Genomic DNA, 23,317 nt, shown 5'->3' with positions numbered 1-23,317 from the left:
TCTGGCCCTACAAACTTGTAATCTTATCTGAGTTTGCTTCTTTTACATATAATGTCCATGATTATGGGTGGCAAATTGATCTAGTTTCTTCTGTGGTTTAATCTAAAGCCTCCTCCTGTGGCTTATTCCTATCCTTGTATCCTTTTTTCTCAGCTTTACAGTAGTGGCTGAAGGGGAGCCAATTCATGTCCCCCAAGTTCAGTATCATGGGAACATCTTTTTCTGGAACAAATCCCGCAAGCAAAATGATCACAATGGGTCATTCCTGGCTGTGCCTCTTCAGGATGCCTATATGAGGGTCTTTGGGGTCCTGGCTGTTGACACTCTTAGAGATCCCCATGAAATAAACATCTTCCTACCTCATGAGATCAGATTCTACCAGGTAAGATGTAGAAGTCTTCAAGAGCAGTGGTAGGATGGCCTTTCCTATATTTCTTGGAAAATGAAACCAGTTGAAAAGAAGGCTATGTATATATGTTATCATGCTTGGTCCTGCTGCCTGTGTCAGTCTTTCAGAAAATTCCCTTTATTTATGTAAGTACTCTTAGACTCAATTACACATTCATGCATCAGCCTTTCTGGGAATATGGTTAATACATATCTCATAGTATTAATCACAAGAATAAAATGTATGCTGTAGAATAGAATCCAACAATTAAACCTACAAAGTAGGAATGAATCTTTAGAAGGGATATATGTTTGTTTTATTAATAATGCTACCTGCTAATCTTGTGTTCTTTCCATGAAGGGTACTAAATATGATATGCATTTCCATAGCTTTTATTTTCAGTATTACAATTTTTAAGAACAAAGAATAAAGAAAAAGCCCCAAATGTTTGTTGAGTATTTGTTTATATTCTAAAAGTAGGTCACAAAAAAATAGGCACTTTTAAGACCATGAAATAAGTAAAACATTTCTACATGCATTTTTATGTAATTCTATGGACAGAAATTTCAATGAAGGAAGATTTAAAGCCTTTCTGGAGGCAGTGGGCTGTGTAGTAGTGCAGTAAGTCAGGAGCATGCTGTGTCCTTGTCATTTATTCCCCTATAAACCCTTAACTGTGCATGTTCATTCATCATTGTTTTTCATGTTCTTTTCCCACTTACTGAATAGATAACTGAGAAAAGTGGTTGAATGTCTTTCTCTTCCTTGTATCCTTGAATGTATAAGATTCATTCTCATCTGACATAGAAATAACATGAAGAAATTAAGCAGTAAAATAGAGGAGTTATCAGTAGGTGAATTATATAGTCTTGTTAGCATATCCAAATAAATTAGAAGTTGGCCTTCTAGCCCTTAGAGATAAAGGCCCCTGGATTACCATTAAATGGCCTGAGTCCTAATATATAAATGCATATGATTTTGAAGAATTTGTGGTTATCCAAGAGTTTCTTGACAAGACCACATATGTGTTGTATAGACTTCCCATCCCTTCTCTGTAGAACAAGATCTCTTTATGACTGTCAAAAGACTGTAATCTAGCATGTTGCAAGACTTGGGACTAAGCATGTCATGAACTGTTTATCTGATGACACTAGCCACAGATGTCTATTGTACTATTGGCATCTGATGAAGGCAGCTCCTACCCATCTTCCCAGGACTAGAATCTTGGCTTTTAAATATTTTTTCTCATTTTAATGTTTATCTTTTTCTTGTGATTCTATTATCTAATAGAACATATCACAAATTTTGCTGGACTGTTTTCATAAAGCTAAAAAGTTATATAGATCTTTCTTTTTAAAAAAACAAAGTGTAGTGGTTTATATTTGGGGTATTGCCTACATGAATATAACATAGCTTCATCATTTTCATTCCCTTGTATTCTCCACTCCTGTACTTCCCCTACCTTGATCCCCTTCATCATCTCCAAAAAGTCTGCCTTCTTATTTCTTACCATCTCTCCTTTATTTTATTCATTAATAATTTATATTTTAGAGTTTTCATATAAGAGAAGCCATGTGATGTTGAACCTTATGAGTCTGACTTATTTCACTTAACATTATGGTCTCAAAGTCCATCCATTTTCCTGCAAATGACACGATTTCATTCTTCAATGTGGCTGAATGGTGTACATATACCTCATCTGTTCAGAGGCATGTAGCTGTTTCCAAAGCTTAGCTATGGTAAACTGGGTTGCTATAAACAAGAGTATGCAAATGGATAAACCTTGAAACCATAATGCTAAGTAATATAAATCAGACACAGAATATTAAATATCTCATGGTTTCTATTATATGAGAAATCCAAAGTATAAGTAATTTAAAAAGCAAAATAAAATATAGATTATAAAAAACTGAAAGTAGATCTTTTAGAGATGAGAAGGAGATCAAGGGATGGAAGGAGAGAAGACTGAAGGGAGGAGAAGTGAAAGTAAAAAGGATTAAGATGCTATATGTGTAAGTATCAGTTCCTCATGATGAATGTATTCATTATGTATCTCAAAATTATACTAATAAAAATGAATAAATAATACACATTGGTATGCATATATCACTATAATACAATGATACAATGTCTTGCTTTCTTTTAATAATATACCCAGCAGAGGTATAGCTGGGTCAAATGGAATTTCTATTTTTAGTTTTTTGAGGAGTCTCCATACTGATTTCCACAGTGGTTGTACCAGTTTACATTTCCACCAACAGCATAAAAGAGTTCCTTTTTCTACTCATTCTTTCTAGCATTCATTGCTTTTTTTAAAAAAATTTTGAGGCAGAGTCTTGCTATGTAGTTCAGGCTGCCCTGAACTCACTATTTGGCCCAGGCTGGCCTCAAACTCACTGCAATTCTCCTGCCTCAGTTTCTTGAGTGCTGGAATCACAGGAATGCACTACCATGCCTGGTTACTTTTGTGTTCTTGATGATAACCATTCTGATGAGGTTAAGGTAAAAAGACAGAGTTGTTTTGATTAGCATTTTACTAATAGCTAAAGATCTTGAATATTTTTTCGTATACTTATTAGACATTTGTACTTCTTTTGAGAAGTGCCTATTCAGTTCATTTGCCTATTTTTTGTTTGGGTCATTCATTGGAGAGGGGAATAAATTTAATTGAGTTCTTTATATAACCTAGATATTAGTCCTCTATCAGATGAGTAGCTAGCAAAATTTTTCCTCTGTTCTGTAGGTTGTCTTTTCACTCTGCTAATTGTTTCTTTTACTGTGTAGAAGCTTTTTAGTTTGTAATCCCATTTGTTAATTCTTTATACTATTTCTTGTGCTGTAGGAACTGTTCAGGAAGTTCTTGCTAGTGGGTATGGGTTCAGATATTTGCCCATATTAACTTCCAGCAATTTCAAAGTTTCTACTTTTATATCTAGATCATTGATTTGATACTAGTACAGGGTGAAAGGTATGGTTCTAGTTTCAATCATCTGCATGTGGGTAAACCAGTATTCCCAGAACCATTGCCATCTTTTCACCATCTTGCCAAAAGCAATCTATAGATTCAATGCAACCTCTATTAAAATACTAACAACATTCTTCACAGAACTAGAAAAAATAATACTAAAATTCATATGGAATCAGAAGAAACCTAGAATAGACAAAGCAATTCTGGGCAAAAACACCAAAGTAGGAAGCATCACAACGCCACATTTCAAGTTATATTACAAAGCTATAGTAAACAAAAATAGCATGATACTGTGGGGAGCAATCAAAGCTAGAGATCGATTACACGTGTGAACTGGAGCAAGGCCAGCCCCGAGAACACAGAGCACCCAAGGTGAGCCACGTGAACAAGCTATTTCAGCACCAAGAACATGAAATACCCAAGGTGAGCCAAGGTGAGCCAAGTAAACTGGCCCCAAAGACCACAGGGTGTGAGAGGCAAGCTAGTTGTTAGGGTTCACCTGACATCAAGCTGCCCAGTGTATAAATAAACGTACTGGTTCTTTTCTCTGAGAACTCCACCTGATCTCAGCTTTCTGCATTTTTACTCTTGCCTTGATTTCTTCGTGGTCCTACCCCTGGGAGTTTCTCAAGAGCTGCACTGAATGAGGCATGACACTAGTACAAAAGTAGATATGCAGACCAATAGAACAGAACAGAAGACAGAGAAACAAGCATATCTACCTTCAGCCATCTGCTTTTTAACAAAGGGGCTAAAAGCATATGTTGCACATCTCTCTTTACACATTTGATATTTTTTGAAGTACTAGAGATTGAATTCAGGGCTTTACACATGCTAAGTAAGCACTCCACCGCTGAGATGCATCCCAAGAACCTATCCTCCACATTTTAAATTTTATTCTGAGAAAAGATCTTGTTAAATTTCCTGGGCTAGCAGGAACTTGCCATCCTCCTGCCTCAGTCTCCCCTTTAACTGGAACTACAGGAATATACCACCACACCCAGCCTGTACCCTTCTTTCTTTTCTTTCTCCCTTTCTGCCTTCCTATCTTACTTCTTTTTGTTTGGTTAGTTTTTTTTCCAATACTGAAAACTGAACCTACAGGCATTCTACCACTGAGCTACATCTCCAGACATCTCCCTACGTTTCTGAGACAAGGTCTCATGAAGTTGCTCAGGCTGGCCTTGAATTCGCAATGCTGCCTCTGCCTGCCAAGTAGCTAGGATTTACTTGTGTACTTATGCCTCCCAACCCTTTGAGTTCTTGATGATTCTTGTTACATAATAGAATATGTTACGCCACTGATGAATAAATTGTACTAAGTAGATTATCATTAATTTAAAAGAGTACAGTTAATACATTGCTAATTATTTTGCTATCTTAAAAAGAAAAAGCAATTTGAATTTTCTGTTTTTACAGGGTGTTGCTAATGTCTTCAGCAATGCCTATCACTATGTTCACAGCAGGGAGCATATCCTGCATGTTGTGATCACTGGTATTGGCTGGCTCTTCAATATCACATCCGGCATTACCTCCATCACTACCTATTTTGTTGAGTCTAGCCCAGACCAGGTAAGTAAGGCTCAACGTGTTAGATTTCTTCAGTGTCAGATGTGAGGGCAGTCTGGTTGTGACATCATGTGACCAAAATGATCACACAAGTTGATTCAGCTCTTCTAGCTGACTAGGCAAGTGTTTTCTTCATCCCTCACTGCTCCATGTGCATCCTTCCTGAAGCTGAGTGCTCAGAGAGGACAACTGTACCAGCAGTGGAGACCATTTCTAAGTCAAGGGTATGTGAGTTGCTGTACTCCCCTGCTAGAACCTCCAAATAAGTTTTCAAGATCTCTTCAATATAACAAAGTTACTAGACGTTAGTGTTTTTCTACTCTTAAAAAAAAAAAAAAAACTATATTAGTTAGCCATTAAGCTACCTGGAGAACATATTTCTCTGGACTTCAACCCAAGATCCTTGGTTGTGACTGATTCACGCGACCAAAATGAAGAAAGCACAGGAGTCAAGCTGGCTTCCAGAATGACCAGATCCAGGGATTCAGTACCATCAGGGCTCTCTCATGTTCTTTATCATCTCAATTCTCATGTTTTCTTCCCTCTGACATTCATTTTGTTCCTCCAAATAAAGATGGGCTTTCTCCACATTGCAAGTCAAATGCTTAGTAAACCTTCTGGTGAAATGTTCCAGTTTGGAAAATTCAAGAAAGAAAACTCTTTTCGACTCATCCTGAGATATCTCCCAAGAGGCAATACCCCCATGAGTGACATGGAAATGGATAAGGGACCCCTATTTTGGAAGGACACAATTATATCACACCAATAATGCTTTTTACAAAGGGTCACTATGTATAATATGATTAATTATTTTGAGAGGGTTTCATTACATATAGTATATTTTGATCATATCCTCCTTACTACCCTCTCATACAGTCCCCTCCTGCTCCCCCTTATTCTCTTCATCCCCTATAATAATAGTTCTCCTTTCATGTCATCATTTTTAGATTCCACATAATAAGGACAACAAGTGAGATTTGTATTTCTGACCCTGGTTTATTTTGCTCAATATGATGATCTCTAGTTCCATCCATTTTCCTGCAGATAACAAAATTTCTTTACAGCTAAATTTTATATATATATATATATATATATATACATATATATATATCACATTTTCTTTATTCATAATATGTTGGTGGGATCTAAGCTGGTTCCTTATCTTGGCTATTGTGAATAAACATGGGTATGTAGGTATTCTGTAGTACACTGCCTTTAATTCCTTTGGGTATATATGAAGGCATGGTACAGCTTGATTAAATGATAACTCTATTTTTAGTTTTCTGAGGAACCTCCGTACTGGTTTCCACAGTAGCTGTACTAATTTACATTACCACCAGGGATGTGGAAGTGTTCCTTTTCCTCTGCATCCTCAGGCACTTTTTTGGGGGGCGGGGTAGTGTTCTTGATGAGTCATTCAGATGGGAATCTCAGTGTAGTTTTGATTTGCATTTGCCTATGGCTAAAGATGTTGAACATTTTTTTATATACTTACTGGCCATTTGTACTTCTTTTTAGAAATGTCTGTTTAAGCCAGGCATGGTGATGCATGCCTGTAATCCCAGCACTTAGGAGGCTGAAGCAGGAGGACTGCTGTGAGTTTGAGGTTAGCCTGGGCTACATAAGTGAGTTCAAAGCCAGGCTGCAATACATAATGGGGTCCTGTCTCAAAACAAAACAAAACAAAACAAAAAAACTTAGAAATGTCTGTTTAGTTCATTTGCTTATTTATTGATTGGGCTATTTTATTTTATGATATTTTTTAGCTTTTTACATAATCTCAATATTAATCCTCAATCAGAAGATTGTCTGAAAAATATTTTCTTCCATTTTTAGGCTATCTCTTCACTCTGTTAGTTACTTCCCTTGAAGTGCAAAAATCTTTTAATTTGACATAGTCCCATTTGTTGATTTTTGCTATAATTTCTTATGAAATGAGTCTTGTTCAGGAAGTTCTTGCCTTGACTATGGCTTCAAAGGTTTCCCCTGTGTTTTCTTTTAGGCATTTCAAAGTTTCAGGTCTTATACCTACATATTTAATTTTGAATTGATTTTTGTACAAGGTGAGACTAGGGATCTAGTTTCAGTTTTCTACAAGTGGATATCTAATTTTCCCAGCACCATTTGTTGAAAAAGTTGTCTTTTCTCCATCATATATTTTTGCCTCCTTTGTCCAGAATCAGATTGTAGTTTTGTGGGTTGTTTCTGTGTCCTGTATTCTGTTCCACTGGTCTATGTGTCTATTTCTGTGTCTATCTCAAGCTGTTTTTCCTACTATGGCTTTGTGGCATAATTTACAAGTGGATTGTGTGATGCCTCCAGCCTTGCCTTTTCTGCCTAGGATTGTTCTGGCTGTTCTGGGTCTTTTGTGTTTTCACATGAATTTTAGGATGCTTTTTTCTAGTTCTGTGAAGAATGTCATTGGTGTGTTGATGAGATTGCATTAAATCTATAGATCGCTTTTAGTAAATACGGTCATTTTAACAGTACTGATTCTGCTGACCCATCAACATGGAAGAGCATTCTATCTTCTAGTGTCATCTTCAATTATTTTCTTCGGTAATCTCTGAAATTGTCATTGTAGAGATCTTTTACCTCTTTGCTTAGGTTGGTCCATACGTTTTATTTTAAACTATTGTGGATGGAATTGTTTTCGTGATTTCTTTCTCAGCTATCAATATAGGTATAAGAAAAAAGGTTTAAAAAATTTTAATGTTGATTTTATATCATGCTACCTCACTGAATTCATTTATCAGCACTAAAAGTCTTTTAGTGGAGTCTTTAGCATCTTCTAAATATTGGATCATATTGTCTGCAAACAAGGATAATTTGACTTCTTCCTTTCCTATTTAGATCCCTTTTATTTTTTTCTCTTCCTGATTGTAAGATTTTAAGTACTATATTGTACGGGAGTGGTAAGAGTTAATATGATGAATTCTTGTTGAATGTTTACTTTGCTTCTTTACATTTAATTTTAACATTAGGATTTGTTATATGATGAGAGTGATGGAAAATTGTCTTTTTTTCAAAAAAATAAACAATCCTGTGACGTGCCTAATCAAGTAGGATGTCAACTTTGTTGTCTCCCAGTTCCTTGGCTGGTCTGCAAAAGGCACCTATCCCCATCTCTCTTGACTTCTTCTATTCTTTCCTTACCACCAGTCCTCCTTCCCTCCGTCAGTGGCTGAAGCAAGTTGATAAAGCCTTGGCCATAGAAAATTTAATTGCAGAACTCTTGGCAGGTGGCCAGGCTTATGGAGGTAGTGAATACCTTGTTATTGGCCCTGCAGTGGGGGTGTGGATGAGTTGAGGGTAGGAGTGGCAACAGGAGCTTCCAAGTACCCTTGGGGCTAGAGCAAAGTGCCACATCTAATAGGCCTCTACAGTGGTGGGGCAAATGCATACAGGGCCTGAAGAAGATACAAGAGTACTTTTTCAGGGTCTTAAGGAAAATAGCACCTAGAGCACCATGGAAAAAGCAAAGGTAGCCCAAAGCAGTCAGAAAGAAGCATGGCTTCCATAATATGTAATTTCAGAATTGCTACAACATGGCCAGAGCTACAAAGATGATAGTTTATCTGGCCCAAGGTCATTTTATGGTGGTAAAGAAGAATGCTGAAGGGTGGGAGGGAGAAGAGGTCCATCTAGAAGCCAGGGTTTGAGTGAAAATAGAATAGCTTGTCCAAGGCTATAGTTAAGAATTGTATCCTCCACCAGGCATGGTGGCACACGCCTGTAATCCTAGCACTAGGGAGGCTGAGGCAGAAGGATTACTGTGAGTTTGAGGCCAGCCTGGGATACAAAGTGAGTTCAAGGCCAGCCTGAACTGCGTAATGAAATACTGTCTCAAGAAGACAAAAAGAAGGCTGAATCCTTGGTCCAAGACAACATGATGAGGTTTTGGTGTTAAAAATGACAAAATGTGACCGAAGGGATAAGTTTTTTCCAAGCATTCAACTATTGTAACTTTCTAAGCTAACCCTTTCCCCTTCTGCACCCCCCACAAATCTACTTCCTCATCTTTGCCAGCCTGTTCTGTTTCACAAAACGTATGCAAGTATCAATGTGGGCTCCATAGCCCTCTGGCTTCTGTTTGGCTTGGCACTGAGAGCCACAAGCAGAGGTTGGAGGGCAGAAAGAGACTGAAGATGGGATATTTTGCTTCTGACTCTCTGCCAAGTTGCTATGGGTTGGATGTGTTCTGCTAAAAGCCACTGCACCTTTACTCAGGGGTCTTCCCCACATGGGTGTCCTCTCTAGGTTCCCATAGTCATTTCCTCCTCTTGCCTCTTCAGGCTAAGAGTGCTTAACTGTTCACTGCTACTATGCCAGGGTTCTAAACACTGCCTGAAACTTCATAAATATTCCCTTCATTAAACTCTCTTCAAATTACCAAGTTCTGCTATGCCATTTGCGTCTTTCTGCCACTCTGACCTGTACAAATTACAAAATACATTCTGAGATGCTCAAACTCACCTCGTGGCCACATGCCTATAAAGTAGACAGTCATGGAGAAAAAAATCTCGTTCCATTGATAATAACCATAAATGAGAAATGGAAGAGACTCAAAGTATTCTTAAGTGTGGAACCCAGGATAATTTATTTTATGGCTCAAAATAAATTATTTTGAGACATCTATGTCTTTTGTTGGAATAATGAACTTATTAAATAAATAATCTATAGTAGATAGAATAATGGACCTTTCACCCCAGAAATTTCCATGTCCTAAATCCTGTAACCTGCGAATATTTGTCCTTACATGGCAACAGGTATTTTTTTTTATTTTAAAGAGAATAGTAAAAGAAAAAAAAGAACAATAGCAGCATACCAACATCACAAACATAGACAAAACAAAGCAAGAACATTAAAAGCGATACAGAATTTCAAAACAAAATGATAGGAATTAACAGTGGTTGTTATTATTACATATTGTTATCTTCAACTACATTGCTCAGATTACCAGATGCAAGAATGGAAGATTGTTCAAATCAGTGAAGAGAATAAAAGAAATTATTAGATAAAATATTAGAGATAATAGAGTTTCAATAGTCGAGATGGCAGGAATTCACCAATGGTTGTTCCATTGCATATTGTTATCTTCAAATCAGTTGCTTAGATTACCAGATACAAGCATGCAAAACTGGTCAGATTACAAAAAATTTTAAGCATTAACTGTTTCTTTCAATATACCATCAGACATCAGCAATATAGTTATCCCAGCTATTCTTCTATATAGATACAGGTGATATAGATATAGACATAGATGACATATATGTAGATATATTTTGTCTGCCTTCTTTCTTTTTTCTTCTTTCCCTCATCCCAGTTGTTCCTTCCCTTAAGCAATTTCTTTCCCTTTCATATCATCATCTATTGTACATTTTGAGATTTACTTACTCCTTCGGGTTCCTACACCAGGGAGACAATATGATGTTTCCACATGTGGGTCTGATTTATTTCACTTATGAGTATGGTCTCTAGTTGCATCCATTTACCTATAAAAGCCTCGGGTTTATCTTTTTTTATAGCTGAGTAGTACTCCATTGTATAAAAATACCACATCTTTTTTATCCATTCCTCAGTTGATGGGCATTTGGGTTGTTTCCAAGATTTAGCTATAACAAATTGTGCTGCTATAAACATGGGTGCACATACATCACTGTGATATGATGTTTTTAATTCTGGGAAAATATCCAGAAGGGGAATAGCTGGGTTAAGTGAGACTTCTAATCCTAGTTTTGTTAGGATTCTCCAAACTGATTTCCACAGTGGTTTCACCAATCTACACTCCCACCAACCGTGAAGTATGGTTCCTCTCTCCCCACAGCCTCTCCAGCATTTGTTATTGGTTGATTTCTTGATGATAGTCATTCTTTCTGGGGTCAGATGGAATCTCAGTGTTGTTTTAATTTGCATTTCTCAAATGACTAATGATGTTGAACATTTTCTCATGTATTTATTTGCCATTTGTATTTCTTCACCTGAGAAGTGTGTATTCATCTCAGATGCCCATATTTAGATTGGATCTTTGAATTTTGATGGCCTGATTTTTTAAATTCTTTATATGTTCTAGATAGAAGTCCTTTGTCTGAGGAGCAGTTGGCTAAAATTTTTTCCCAGTTCATGGGTTTTCTTTTTACTCTAGACCTCCCAAATTTAATGACCCAATCCAAAAATGGGCATCTGAGATGAACACACACTTCTCAGATAAAGAAATACAAACAGCAAAAAAAATATGAAAAAATGTTCAACATCACTGGTCATATGAGAGATGCAAATTAAAACAACACTGAGATTCCATCTTACCCCAGAAGGAATGGCTGTTATCAAGAAATCAATGAATAACAAATGCTGCAGGGGTTGTGGGGAAAACAGAACCCCACTCCACTATTGGTGGGAGTGTAGACTGCTGCACCCACTGTGGAGATTCCTCCAACAACTAAGATTCAAGGTCCCATTTGACCCAGCTATTCCTCTTCTAGGTATCTTCCCAGAAGAATTAAAAACATCACACCACAGCGATATATGTGCACCCATGTTTATAGCAGCACAATTTGTCATAACTAGATTTTGGAAACAATCCAAATGCCCATCAATTGAGGAATGAATAAAAAAAATGTGGTATTTTTATACAATGGAGTACTACTCAGCCATAAAGAAGGATAAACTAGAGACTCTTACAGGTAAATGGATGCAACTCGAGACCATACTCATAAGTGAAATAAACCAGACTCACATGTGTAAACATTGTATTGTCTGCCTAGTGAGAAGCTGAAAGGGTAATAAGATCCAAAATGTTCAATAGATATTGTGAAATGGGAAGAAACAGTTCAAAAGGAAAAAGAAACTGGAATAAGGGAAAGGAGAAAAGAAAGAAGGGAAAAGCAAATATATATATATTAGTTAAGATGTTATACTATTAATTTCTCTTAATTCTTTGAAAAGAAAGTTTTGTGCTAATATTGTTTGGACAATTAAATGCCTATATCTTGTACTCTGAGTAACTAATTTAAAGATAACAATATGCAGTGTATTAACCATTGTTATTCTCCTGTTATCTTGTTTGGAAATTTTGTTTTATTATTTTCTCCTTAAAATAAAATTTTAAAAAACCAGAGCGCCTTCTCGGGCTATGGTCCCTGAGAGATGAGAGGACAGGAGAAGGGTGATACCTCATTGCCTGTTCTGAGATGCACAAGTCTATGTACAGAGACTCAAGGTCTCTAGGAGGCAAGAGCAGCCCCCAGCTGACAGCTAATGGGGAAATTAAGAGCTCAGTCTTTTATTTCCCTAAGGTCCTGAGAAGGTTAAGTGGCTAACATGTGTGCCAGGTTTGTTATCTTAACTCATATCTCACTTTTGAAAAAAACATCAGAGACTAGCCAGTGATTTCTGCTTTTACCTCATAACATTCCTTTCCTACAGATTTTCTGCTTGAATGAGAGGAGAGACTAGCCGGAGGAAGAAAACTGCAATAGTACAGTTAATGTTTCACATTCTGCCGTCCATAATAGAAAACAAAGATTTTCTACTTCAGGGACTTCAAAAATTCTGTAACTCTCCTCAGAAGGTTTTCTCCACTTCATTCTATCACCCTTATACCCTCTATGAAGCAAACTACAAAATGTTATCAAGGAACATAAATATTTTAATTAAGTAAAAAGTTTTATGAAGTAAAGTCTTTCTCACAAGAAGACAACTTTTTAAAGGTATAAGTTCTCCCCAAAATTATTTTCAAATTTAACAAAATTGGTTGAAAGAAATCCCAGAGTGATTTTTTAAAATTTGATAAGAAGATTTTAAGCTTCATAAAATAGCTAAGAATATGAAGGTTAAGAGAAAATTTACAGTCTTGGTTTGAAAGTTACTGCTAAGCTTACATCAAAGGTTGGAACGACTGACATATTGCCTAATAAAAATGTAAAATTTTCTTGCAGCAAAGTTATAAATAAAATTAGAGCTGGTGGGATGTGGCTCAATGTTGGAGCATTTGCTAGGCTCATACAAAACTTGGACTCAAACTCCAGCACTGCATTAGTTCATTAGCTTATGACAAACTAGGGTGAAATCACTATGATAGACAAATCAAAGAGATTTTTTTATTATAAGACAATAAAAAATAAGAAACAAAAAACAATAAAAAGATACAGAATTTCAAAACAAGATGATAGGAAATTAACAATGGCTGTTATATTGCATATTATTATCTTCAAAATAGTTGTTCAGATTACCAGACATAAACATGCAAAATTGATCACACAATTAAGCATTAACTGTTCCTTTCAATAAACCAATAGAAATTATTAATACAATTATCTTAACTATCTTGTGTATATATATATATATTTTTTTCCCTTCCTTCTTTCTTTTCTCCATTCCCTTATTCCAGTTTCTTTTTCCCTTTGAGCTGTTTCTTCCCATTTCACAATATCTATTGTACATTTTGGACCTTATTTACTCTTTCAGCTTCTCACACTAGAGAGACAACACAATGTTTACACATGTGAGTCTGGTTTACTTCACTTATGAGTATGGTCTCGAGTTGCATCCATTTACCTGTAAGAGTCTCTAGTTTATCCTTATTTATGGTCGAGTAGTACTCCATTGTATAGAAAGAACACACCTGTTTTAGCTATTTCTCAGTTGATGGGTATTTGGGTTGTTTCCAAAATCTAGCTATGACAAATTACTCTGCTACAAACATGGGTGCAAATATATCACTATGGTATGAAGTTTTCAATTTTTCTGAAAAAGTATCCAGAAGGGGAATAGCTGGGTAGAATAGGACTTCTAATCTTAGTGTTTTGAGGAGTCTCCCCATGGGTTGTACCAGTCTAGACTCCCACCAACAGCGGAGAAGGGTTTTTTTTTCCCACAGTCTTGCCAGCATTTGTTATTGGTTGATTTCTTGATGATAGCCATTCTTTCTGGGGTGAGATGGAATCTCAGTGTTGTTTTAATTTGCATTTCTTGAATGACTAATGATGTTGACCATTTTTTCATGTATTTATTGCCATTTGTATTTCTTCATCTGAGACTTGTGTGTGTATCTTGGATGCCCATTTTTTTCTCATGCTCAGGTGCCCATTTTTGGATTGGGTCTTTGAATTTTGGAGACCTGATTTTTAAAAATTCTTTATATGTTATAAACAGAAGTCCTGTGTCTGAGGGGCAGTTGGCTAAAATTTTTTCCCAATTTGTGGGTTTTCTTTTTACTCTGTTGGTGATTTCCTTTGATGTGCAAAGACTTCAATAAGATGAGATCCAAGTTGTTGCTTCTTTGAAATATTTTCCATGCAGTTTGGTTTTTGTTTATGAACTCTCTGCCTTCCCTCATGTCTTCAAGATTTCTACCTACTTTCCCTCCCAGTAGATTTAGTGTTTCTGTTTTAATATTTACATCTTTGATCCATTTTGACTTTGGTTTAGTGCATAATGATAGACGTGGGTCTTATTTTAGTCTTCAACATGTGGAAAGCCAGTTTTTCCAGCACCATTTGTTAAACAGGCTATCTTTCTTCCAGTGAACATGTTTAGCCCCTTTGTCAGAGATAAGATGCCTGAGTGTGTTTGTAGTATTGTGTGCATCTTCTAATCTGTTCCATTGATCCTCAGGTCTGTTTTTTTTTGTTTTTTTTTTTTTTGTTTTTTTTTTTTGCCAGTACCATGCTGATTTTATCACAGTAGCTTTGTAGTATAATTTCAAGTCAGAGATTGTGATGCCTTCTACCTTTCCTTTGTTTCCCAGGATTGCTTTGGCTATTCTAGGCTTATTCTGGTTCCAGATGAATCATGAGCATGTTTTCTCTAGACCTGTGATGTATACTAATGGTATTTTGATCAGGATTGCATTGAATTTGTACAACAGTTTTTGGAGTATGGCCACTTTCACAATGTTAGTTCTTCTTACCCATGAGTAAAGAATATATTTCCATTTTCTGAAATCCTCTTTAATCTACAAAGAGATTTTTTAATCAGAAAGGAAAATAAGCATAGAACATGTTTATTTTAAACATAAAAAACCTCATATAAAATGTCTGTAAATGTGAAAAAATACTTGATTATTCTCAAAAAAAAACAAATACAAATTGCAAGGTAACTTTTTACTACTAAATTAGAAAAGGATTTTAAGACTGTAATTTGAAGATGGACATCTAGGTGGAGATACTGACTAGGCAGTTGGGTATATGAGCTGAGAGGAGAGAAATCCAGGCAGGGCTAAATAACATTGTGAATGTTTTCAATCCTATGGAACTGTACCCCTATGAATGTTTAAAAAGATAGTTTTATTATATATATCTCCATAATAAATATGAATAACAAAGAATAAGACCATGAGAATGGATGGAATGAGCAAAGGGATGACTGCGGATAGAAAAGAAAAATGTTGAGGATTGAGTTCTGAGGCTCTCAAAGTGTTTGGAGCCACTGTGACTCAAAATTGTATTGACTGTGACCCCCAACATGAAAAATATTTCATATCATGAGCTCCTAAACACACACATACCCACCCACTCACACACACAAAAAGTTTCACAAAACAATAACACACGTAGTAAACCTAGTTTTACTACATGTGGTGTTTTCTAATATTGTCATTCTATTTAATTCTTTTTTTAAAAAATTGAAAAGCAAAAGATTAAAAGCTGAAGCAAAGGAGTTATACAATGTATAATAAGAAAGAAGAGAATGGATAGACATTAGAAAGGTAAGGGGAAAAATAAGTGAGTCACAGAAAAAAATTGGGGAGAAGAGTATAATTGGAGCATTTTGCTGAAAAGTTTTCTTATGAAATTTTAACTAAGAGTACTTATCTTACTACTGGGTAATCACTGAGGGGCTTGCTTAATTTATAGATTTTTGGTCTAACTAAAATAATGAAAAATAAGCTTATCTTTAAGCATAGTATTCGCATATTATTATGAGTCTTTCATTTGCTTCTGCTCTAACAGCAAGAGTGGCCAATTTATACAATTTTGGAGAGAAAAGCAGGAAAGGAAATGTCTGGTTCTGGCTAAAGATTTAAACCTAGAAACACAGCCAGGGTGAGATTTTTAAAACTATTTGGCTGGGCATGGTGGGGCATGCCTGTAATTCTAGCACTGTGGGAGGGTGAAGAAGGACAAGTTCATATTTGAACCCATTATGGGCAACTTAGAGACTTACTGAAACCCTGCTTCATAGATAGGTAGAGAGAGAAAGAGAGAGAGAGTGAGAGAGATAATAGATAGATGGGGTGGGGATATAGTCGTCCCTTGCTATATCGTGGTTCACTTATTGCGGCTTCACTGTACCACAGGTTTTTAAAAAAACATCTAATTCTGTATTGCAGAGTTTTCACTATATCGCAGAATTTTGTGGTATATAGGTATTTATATAATATTTATGATTTTAATTATTTTTGCCTAAGAATTTTAAAACAATATAAAAATATAAAAATGTTAATTCAAACATTAAAAGAACATTAAATTGAAATAAAATACAGTATTCATTTCATCAGCAGATGAATACCATACTGTACACAATGGAAATGCAGTATACCACTACCATTTGTGCAAGTTTGCTAACATGAGATTGTACACAACACACTATTGGCTGATGGAATGAAAGGCAACCAACCACAGCACTGTGTTCTATATCCTGGGTGCTGATTGGCTCAGTAACGGTAGCACTGGTCTGTTTACTCTCCTGCATTGTGCGCATATGTTAGCATCTCTCCTTGTCCACTTCACATCAAATACCCATATAAAATTTTACATGTTGTTAAAATTACGTAGGTTTAAAATGTTTAAGAGTATATTAAGTGTTTATAAGAGTGTGGGAAAAGTTAATAAGAGAGTGGGAAAGGTTTATAGGAGTGTGGGAATGGTTTATAAAGCCTTAAAATATATATAAATAATGAAAAAAATATAATACAGCTGCTTCGCGGATTTTCACCTATCGCGGGGATCTCTGGAACATAACTCCCGCGATAGGTGAGGGATCACCATATACTAAATAGAAAACCATGGAAGAAATTCAGAAAGAAGCTAGAAACCGAGTTGTCAATGCAGGTTAATACTTCTGGTGGTGGGGATTGGTTTTTTGAGACAGGGTCTAGCTATGTAGTCCAGGCTGGCTTTGAACTCACTATGTAGCCTAGACTGACCTTGAACTAGCAGCAGTCCTCCTGCCTCAGCCTCCTGTGTGCTGGGATTACAGATGTGCACCACCACACCCAGCCAATGCAGGATAATCTTAACAGTTTTCCAAATGCTGTGGTTTGAATGTGTCCCCCAAAAAGCTCGTGCTGAAAACTTAATCCCCAAAGCAACACTTCAGGGAGGTAAGGCCCAATAGGAAGTATTTAGGTCACGAGAGAGCACCAGTTTCATAAATGAATTAACACTGGTTACAAAGCAACTGGGGTCTGCAAATTTGATTGCTAGCCCTCGTCTATCATTTTCCCTTCCACCATGAGGCCATGCAGCAACAAGGCCTTTGCAGGAAGCCAGCAACTTGATATTGGACTTCCTAACCTCTAGAACCATGAAAAGCTAAATTTATTCTTTTATAAGTTACCCAATATGTGGTATTCTGTTTGGCAACATACATCCGACTAAGCTACTAAATATAATGTTGAAAACATTTTTCATCTAAAGAGCTTGGCAGAACACCTGTGGTCGTGGAGTGGAGAGACAAAAGAAAGTTTTACCCTACAAAGTAGTTACTCAACTTCCAAGCAACATTCAGCACACACCCTCAATGGATCCTCTTATCCTAGTTTCTCTTTTATTCCAAATTTTATTTTTTAAAGAGGGTTCATAAATACGCCACCTTATTTCTCCTAACTGAATTTGCCTTCCTAAAGTTTAGTGTATTTTACAGAATATAATAATACTACTTTCTTATAAGCTGGTGCCTACAAAAAGTTGATCAAGATTCTTTAAAATATTTTCAGAATCTACAAGTAGGTTATGACCTACAGGTTGAAAACCTATAGACATGAGGGAGATAAATCAGAAACAAGAATCATAAGGAATGTTTAGTGAGAACCAGGAAAGAATGGTGTCCTACAAGGCAACAGAAGAAAATTATTTCAAGAAGGTAGTAATTCATTGAATGAACTTGTACCAAGCAGTAGATGAAGATGGGGACTAGGACTTGACCAATGATTTGAAAATGAATCACTCGTAATCTTGACAAGAACAGCATTGGTGAAGTAGTGGTAGGGACAAAGGACTCATTGAAGAATTTTCTTTTTGCATTGATTTTCTTTGGGCATTTCCATATTTTCTCAATATTCTAAATGCACTTTTAACATTAGAAAAACTATAAACACACTGTAATACCAGTATTCTGGGAGGCTGAAGCAGTAGAATTACAAGTTTGAGGCCAATGTGGATAGCTCAGTGACTTAGTAAGACCCTGTCCCAAAATTTTAAAAATTAAATAAAAATCAAAAGGAGTTGAGGATGTAGCCCAGTTTGAAGGCCCTGACTTCAGTCTCCAGTACTTAAAGAAAAGGTTATGCATTTTTTAAAAAATCCTATTCTTTTAAAAATTTTCTCTTATAGAACATTTTTTGCCCTCATGGTACTGAATAAGTAAAATATCACTGTTCTTAAAGCTAGAAGTCCTTTAAACTTTCCTGATTCTCCCCTGCATTTCTGTCTCTGAAAGCTTTTATGAGAATATGAAGTCTAAGTATTACTCTTTAATGAAATCTCTTTCTCTTTTCAAGGATTCAGACTATGTTTTACGCAATATGATGGTTACAGGGCACCTGGGTCTAACAGAAATCCACACAAATCCTCCTACCATTATCAGGAAGTCATGCATGTTCAGGTATGAGACATCTTTTCTGTGTGACAGTAGATCTGAAAGACACAGATTGTGCTTATTACTACCACTGACTCATTCTAATAAACTTAGGATTTACATACACGAAATGTACATGCAGCAAAAATCACTTAGTTTTGTTTGTTTAAGTTCTATGATCCCTAGATGTGGAAATCACTGATCTGTTCTCCATCTGATTGGCTTTTAAAGAAAAATTCTTATAGAACATTGCCTAGACATATTACCTCCTTTTCCCTAAGGCCCTTTTTAAAACAAATTTCATAGGGATTTTATATTAAAAGTATGGTTTTTTAACCTGGGTGTGGTTGTACAGACCTGTAATCCCTGCTGTTTTGGAGGCTGAGGCAGAAGAATCACATGTTCCAAGACTGCCTAGGCAACTTACTGAGACTCTGTCTCAAAACAAAACATATAAGAGGGGCTGAGGATGTTGGAGACATAGTTCACTGATATAGTGCACCTTAATTAAATCCCTAGTACTACCTTAAGGAAGAAAGGAAAAAGGGAGGGAAGGAAGGATGAAGAAAGAAAAGAAAAAAATTGCACATTTGGAGATATGACAGTGTTTTATTTCCTATGAATTTCTTGTAAACAGTTAATTCAACAAAACCCTAATGTGACTAGGAATAATCCTTCCATATCACTTACCAAAGCTCAACAGGAAATGTTAAGTAGCCTGTGAGCATTTATTTTTTATTTAAAGAAGTTGAGCAGAGGAAAAGAGAAGGATAAAGTAGATAATATTATATTCCGTAAGACCCAGCTTTAAAATACTTAGAAGGGCTGTCACCTGTGGAAGACAGGGGATTCTACTAAATTGAACAGATCTTAACTGAGAACATATGTCTTGTATACGGGACTGACTGCTCTGTTGGAGGGTCCACATACCTGAGTGGGCATTAGCTACTCAGACTAGTAGGCTAATTTGACACGTAAGTACACATGTTATTAAATTCTAATTTAGCCTCATACTAGACTATTCATTCTGTCTCAAGCTGTGTTCTACATAGGTATTCCTTGTGCTAGTCAAGGGTTTTACTGGATATGTACTGCAAACATGTAATAATAAAAATTAAAATTAAAAAAAAAAGAATTTTAGTGGAGTCCTTATAATACCCAGAACTCTGGATTCCTGTGTGTGATTTAGAGCAGATGCTTTGGAAGAATTCCGCTGATAAGCTTTATTATTATTATGCCTGGAAAATTTAGTATGATACATCATAACTATGGTTGTCATAAATATATAAAGTGGTAGCTCAACAGCAGGAAAGGGTGGGAATACCAGAAGAAAGACAGAGTCTTAGCTGTCATTACATGATTGGTATTCTGAATTGTAAATGTGCTTTATGAGGCTAGGTGAAGCACTCATTGTTTACTTGTTTATTTGTTTGCTTTTGGTGGTGGCAGTGATGCAGATTGACTTAGGGCTTCACAAATGTTAGGCAAGTAATCAACCATTGAGCTATATCCCCAGCCCTTTTAATTTTTATTTTGAGACAGAGTCTCACTAAGATGCCCTCACTGGCTCCAAACTTGGGATCCCCTTGCCTCAACCTCCCAAATATCAGGGGTTATAGGCATATACCACCATGTATAGCTGGTTAGCACTAGTATTTTTAAATAACTAATTATTAGTACACATTTGACATACATAATGATCATATTCATCATGGGGAATGTGTACTGTACCTAATATATCTTAATTATTTTTCCCATTCCCTTCCCCTCCCTTCAACCTTCTTCCCTTCCCCATTTACAAAAGCTCTACTTCCATTTCTTCCTTCCATTCTTTTTTTAAATCCCTTTCCCTTCCTTTTTTTCTCCCCCCTCCCTCGTACCCCTTTCCATTTGAACATGTTTCTCCTAATTTCTGTTATTCATCCTCAGTTTTGCCCCTTATTTACACTCTGGGTTTCTCACACAAGAGAAATAGTGTGATATTTAAACTTGTGTGTCTGATTTATTTCACTTAAGATTATGTTCTCAAGATGCATCCATTTACCTAAAAAAAGTCTCAAGTTTATCCTTATGGCAGAGTAATACCTCATTTTATATAAATGGCACATTCTCATTATCCATTCATCTGCTGGTGAGCCTGTGAGCTGTTTCCAAGATTTAGCTATTATAAGTTATGCTGCTATAAACATAGGTACACATGTATCACCGTGATATGATGACTTTAACTCTTTGAGGGAGATACCTAGAAGGGAAATAGCTGGGTCAAATGGAACCCAGTTTTAGTTTGTTGAGGGATCTTCATACTGATTTCCTTAGTGGCTGTACCAGTTTACACTCCCATCAACAATGGAGAGGTGTTCCTTTTTCCCCACAGCCTTACCAGCCTCTCTTATTGGTTAATTTCATGATGATAGCCATTTCTGCTGGAGTGACATGGAATCGGATGTTGTTTTAATTTGCATTTCTGTAATGACCAGCAATGTTTTGTTGTTTTTTTTTTTTTTTTTGGTTTTTCTCCGGTACCGGGAACCGAACTCACGACCTTGCGCTTGCCAGGCAGGCGCTTTTGCCGCTGAGCTAAATCCCCAGCCCCGACCAGCAATGTTGAACATCTTTTCATTTTAGTTTACTGTATAGTGAGAGATATGGCTGTAGGTTCAATCTTCAGCATATGGAAAGCCAGTTTTTCCAGAACCATTTCTTAGAGAGACCATCTTTCTTCCAATGAAGGTATTTGGGTTCTTTGTCAAAGATTAAAGGAGTAGCATCCCTGTATCAATATATGGGGAAAAAATAAAAAGAGATGTGTCTATGCCTCACTAGAGAGAGAAGCAGGCACTACATTTGCACTAAAATCTCAGTGTCTGATGAAAGCAAATGGTGTAGAAGCCCTGCCCAGATCCCTAACATGCCTTTTGTCAGCTGCTGTCGGTACTGCTGCAGGTAATACGTCATACTGTAACTTTCTTTGAAGGTGTGCCCTTAAGGACTTGGTGCTCCTCCCCAGAGGTACCTTAGAGTTACAGTGAACGCTCTTCTACCCCAGGACTGGCACCACAGATCAAAGCAGCTTACAGCCAATAATTAACTAATATAAGGATTAACTAATACAAGGATGAAAACGACCCGTCCCCTTACTCACAGCAGGACAGTGGACCTCCCAGATCTCCCCATTAGGTTCAGATGGAGGCTAAGCTTCACCTGAAATTACATTCCTACTTAGCTTCTCCCCTTTCCCTGCTTCCCTCAGTCCCTCTTAGGTTTCTCCAAAGAACACATCCTCATTCGATTACTTGCGTAATCATCCTTGACAGGCTCTGCTTCAGGGAACCTGACCTAACACACTCCTTATTCCTTCTGGTATTCAACAACAAATATTGATTGGGCAATAAGCAAAGGAAAAATGCTTCCATATAAGTACCTATGTGCTAAAGACAATGAAGCAGGACATGAAAGTGCAGACTGATTTGGGCACTGCTACTTTAGAGTGGGTGGTAAGGAAGGCTTCTCTACTGAAAGGATGTTTGAGCAGAGAAATATCCAGCTAAGCTGAGCTGAGAGCCATGCAAAATCAAAATCAATAGCATGGTAAGCAGATGAAATAGCAACAAGGGCTTGGTGGTGGGAGTGAGGTGGATGCAAAAGAGAGTAATTCTCTGTTCTGCTGGAACACTGTGAACAGGATGATGTTTAACATCTCTGTGCTTATTTGGGTTTGGTTTCAGAGACTTCCTTTTTAAGTGTATAGACAGTTCGGAAGTTGTTTTGGCCTCAGCCTGTGGGGAAACCCACATAGTAATTCCACTTCGCGAGAGAACAGGAGAGGCTCTGGGACTCCTTGATGTTAACATTGGCCACACCAGAATGTTGTTATACCAAGAATATAAAGATCTACAGAAAATGATGAAGATGATCCAGGCTGCCTGCTCTGAAATACTGGGCGAATTCTCTGGCGAGATAAAGAAAAACATTATTTTAGGTATGGTTAATGTGGTAACAGTCTGAGTTCATGGGTTTAATAGGTCTGGAAGAAATCACAGGCAATGTGAGGAAGGATTCCCTTTCTAACAGCAATTATTTCAATATATAGAACTTTCCATGTGAAAAGAATTCCCCTTGCAGTCTTAGCCTCATGAGTATGGTCTACAAGCTAAGGCAAAGGACATGGAATCATATTATCTTGGTTAGAACCACACAGTTTTGGAACTGAAAGCACTCATAAAGGCAAGATAGAACTAACTTTATTAAATGCCCTATTATGGTTTAAGCACTTTAAGTATGCTCTTTCATTTACTCCTTATAATCTTATGATCTAAATGGTGATTCCGCATTTCACAGGTAAAGAAAGTGCTGTTCAGAGAAAGCAAACAAAAAATGGTGAAGACTGGATTTGAACCTAGGTTTAGGGGCACTTTGCATTACACAGCATTAATCAACCAGAATCTCATCTTACAGATAACGGAGTTAATGGGCCGGGGATGTAGCTCGGCAGCATAAGCGCCTGTCTGGCAAGCACAAGGTCCTGAGTTTGATTCCCGGTACCAAAAAAGAAAAGATAACGGAGTTAAAACCCAAAAGTCAAATGGATTTTC

The 23,317-nt window shown here is 36.8% G+C and overlaps 1 protein-coding gene across 6 annotated transcripts in view; it reads left to right on the top strand.

Annotated features, from left to right (window-relative positions):
* The window catches only part of Efcab5 (EF-hand calcium binding domain 5), a 173,440-nt gene that overhangs the window by 135,957 nt on the left and 14,166 nt on the right, over positions 1–23,317 (top strand). For all 6 annotated transcript variants that reach the window (XM_013503354.1, XM_013503351.1, XM_013503350.1 and 3 more), the window contains exons 18-21: positions 154–382; positions 4,776–4,928; positions 18,649–18,752; positions 22,451–22,704. In XM_013503354.1, the coding sequence (XP_013358808.1) occupies positions 154–382; positions 4,776–4,928; positions 18,649–18,752; positions 22,451–22,704 (740 nt within the window). The remainder of the gene's footprint in view (positions 1–153; positions 383–4,775; positions 4,929–18,648; positions 18,753–22,450; positions 22,705–23,317) is intronic.

Source organism: Chinchilla lanigera, unplaced genomic scaffold (assembly GCF_000276665.1).
Source record: "Chinchilla lanigera isolate Chin_1 unplaced genomic scaffold, ChiLan1.0 scaffold00080, whole genome shotgun sequence".
NCBI classification, from domain to species: Eukaryota; Metazoa; Chordata; class Mammalia; order Rodentia; family Chinchillidae; genus Chinchilla; species Chinchilla lanigera.
This window is presented reverse-complemented; position numbering and strand designations above follow the sequence as displayed.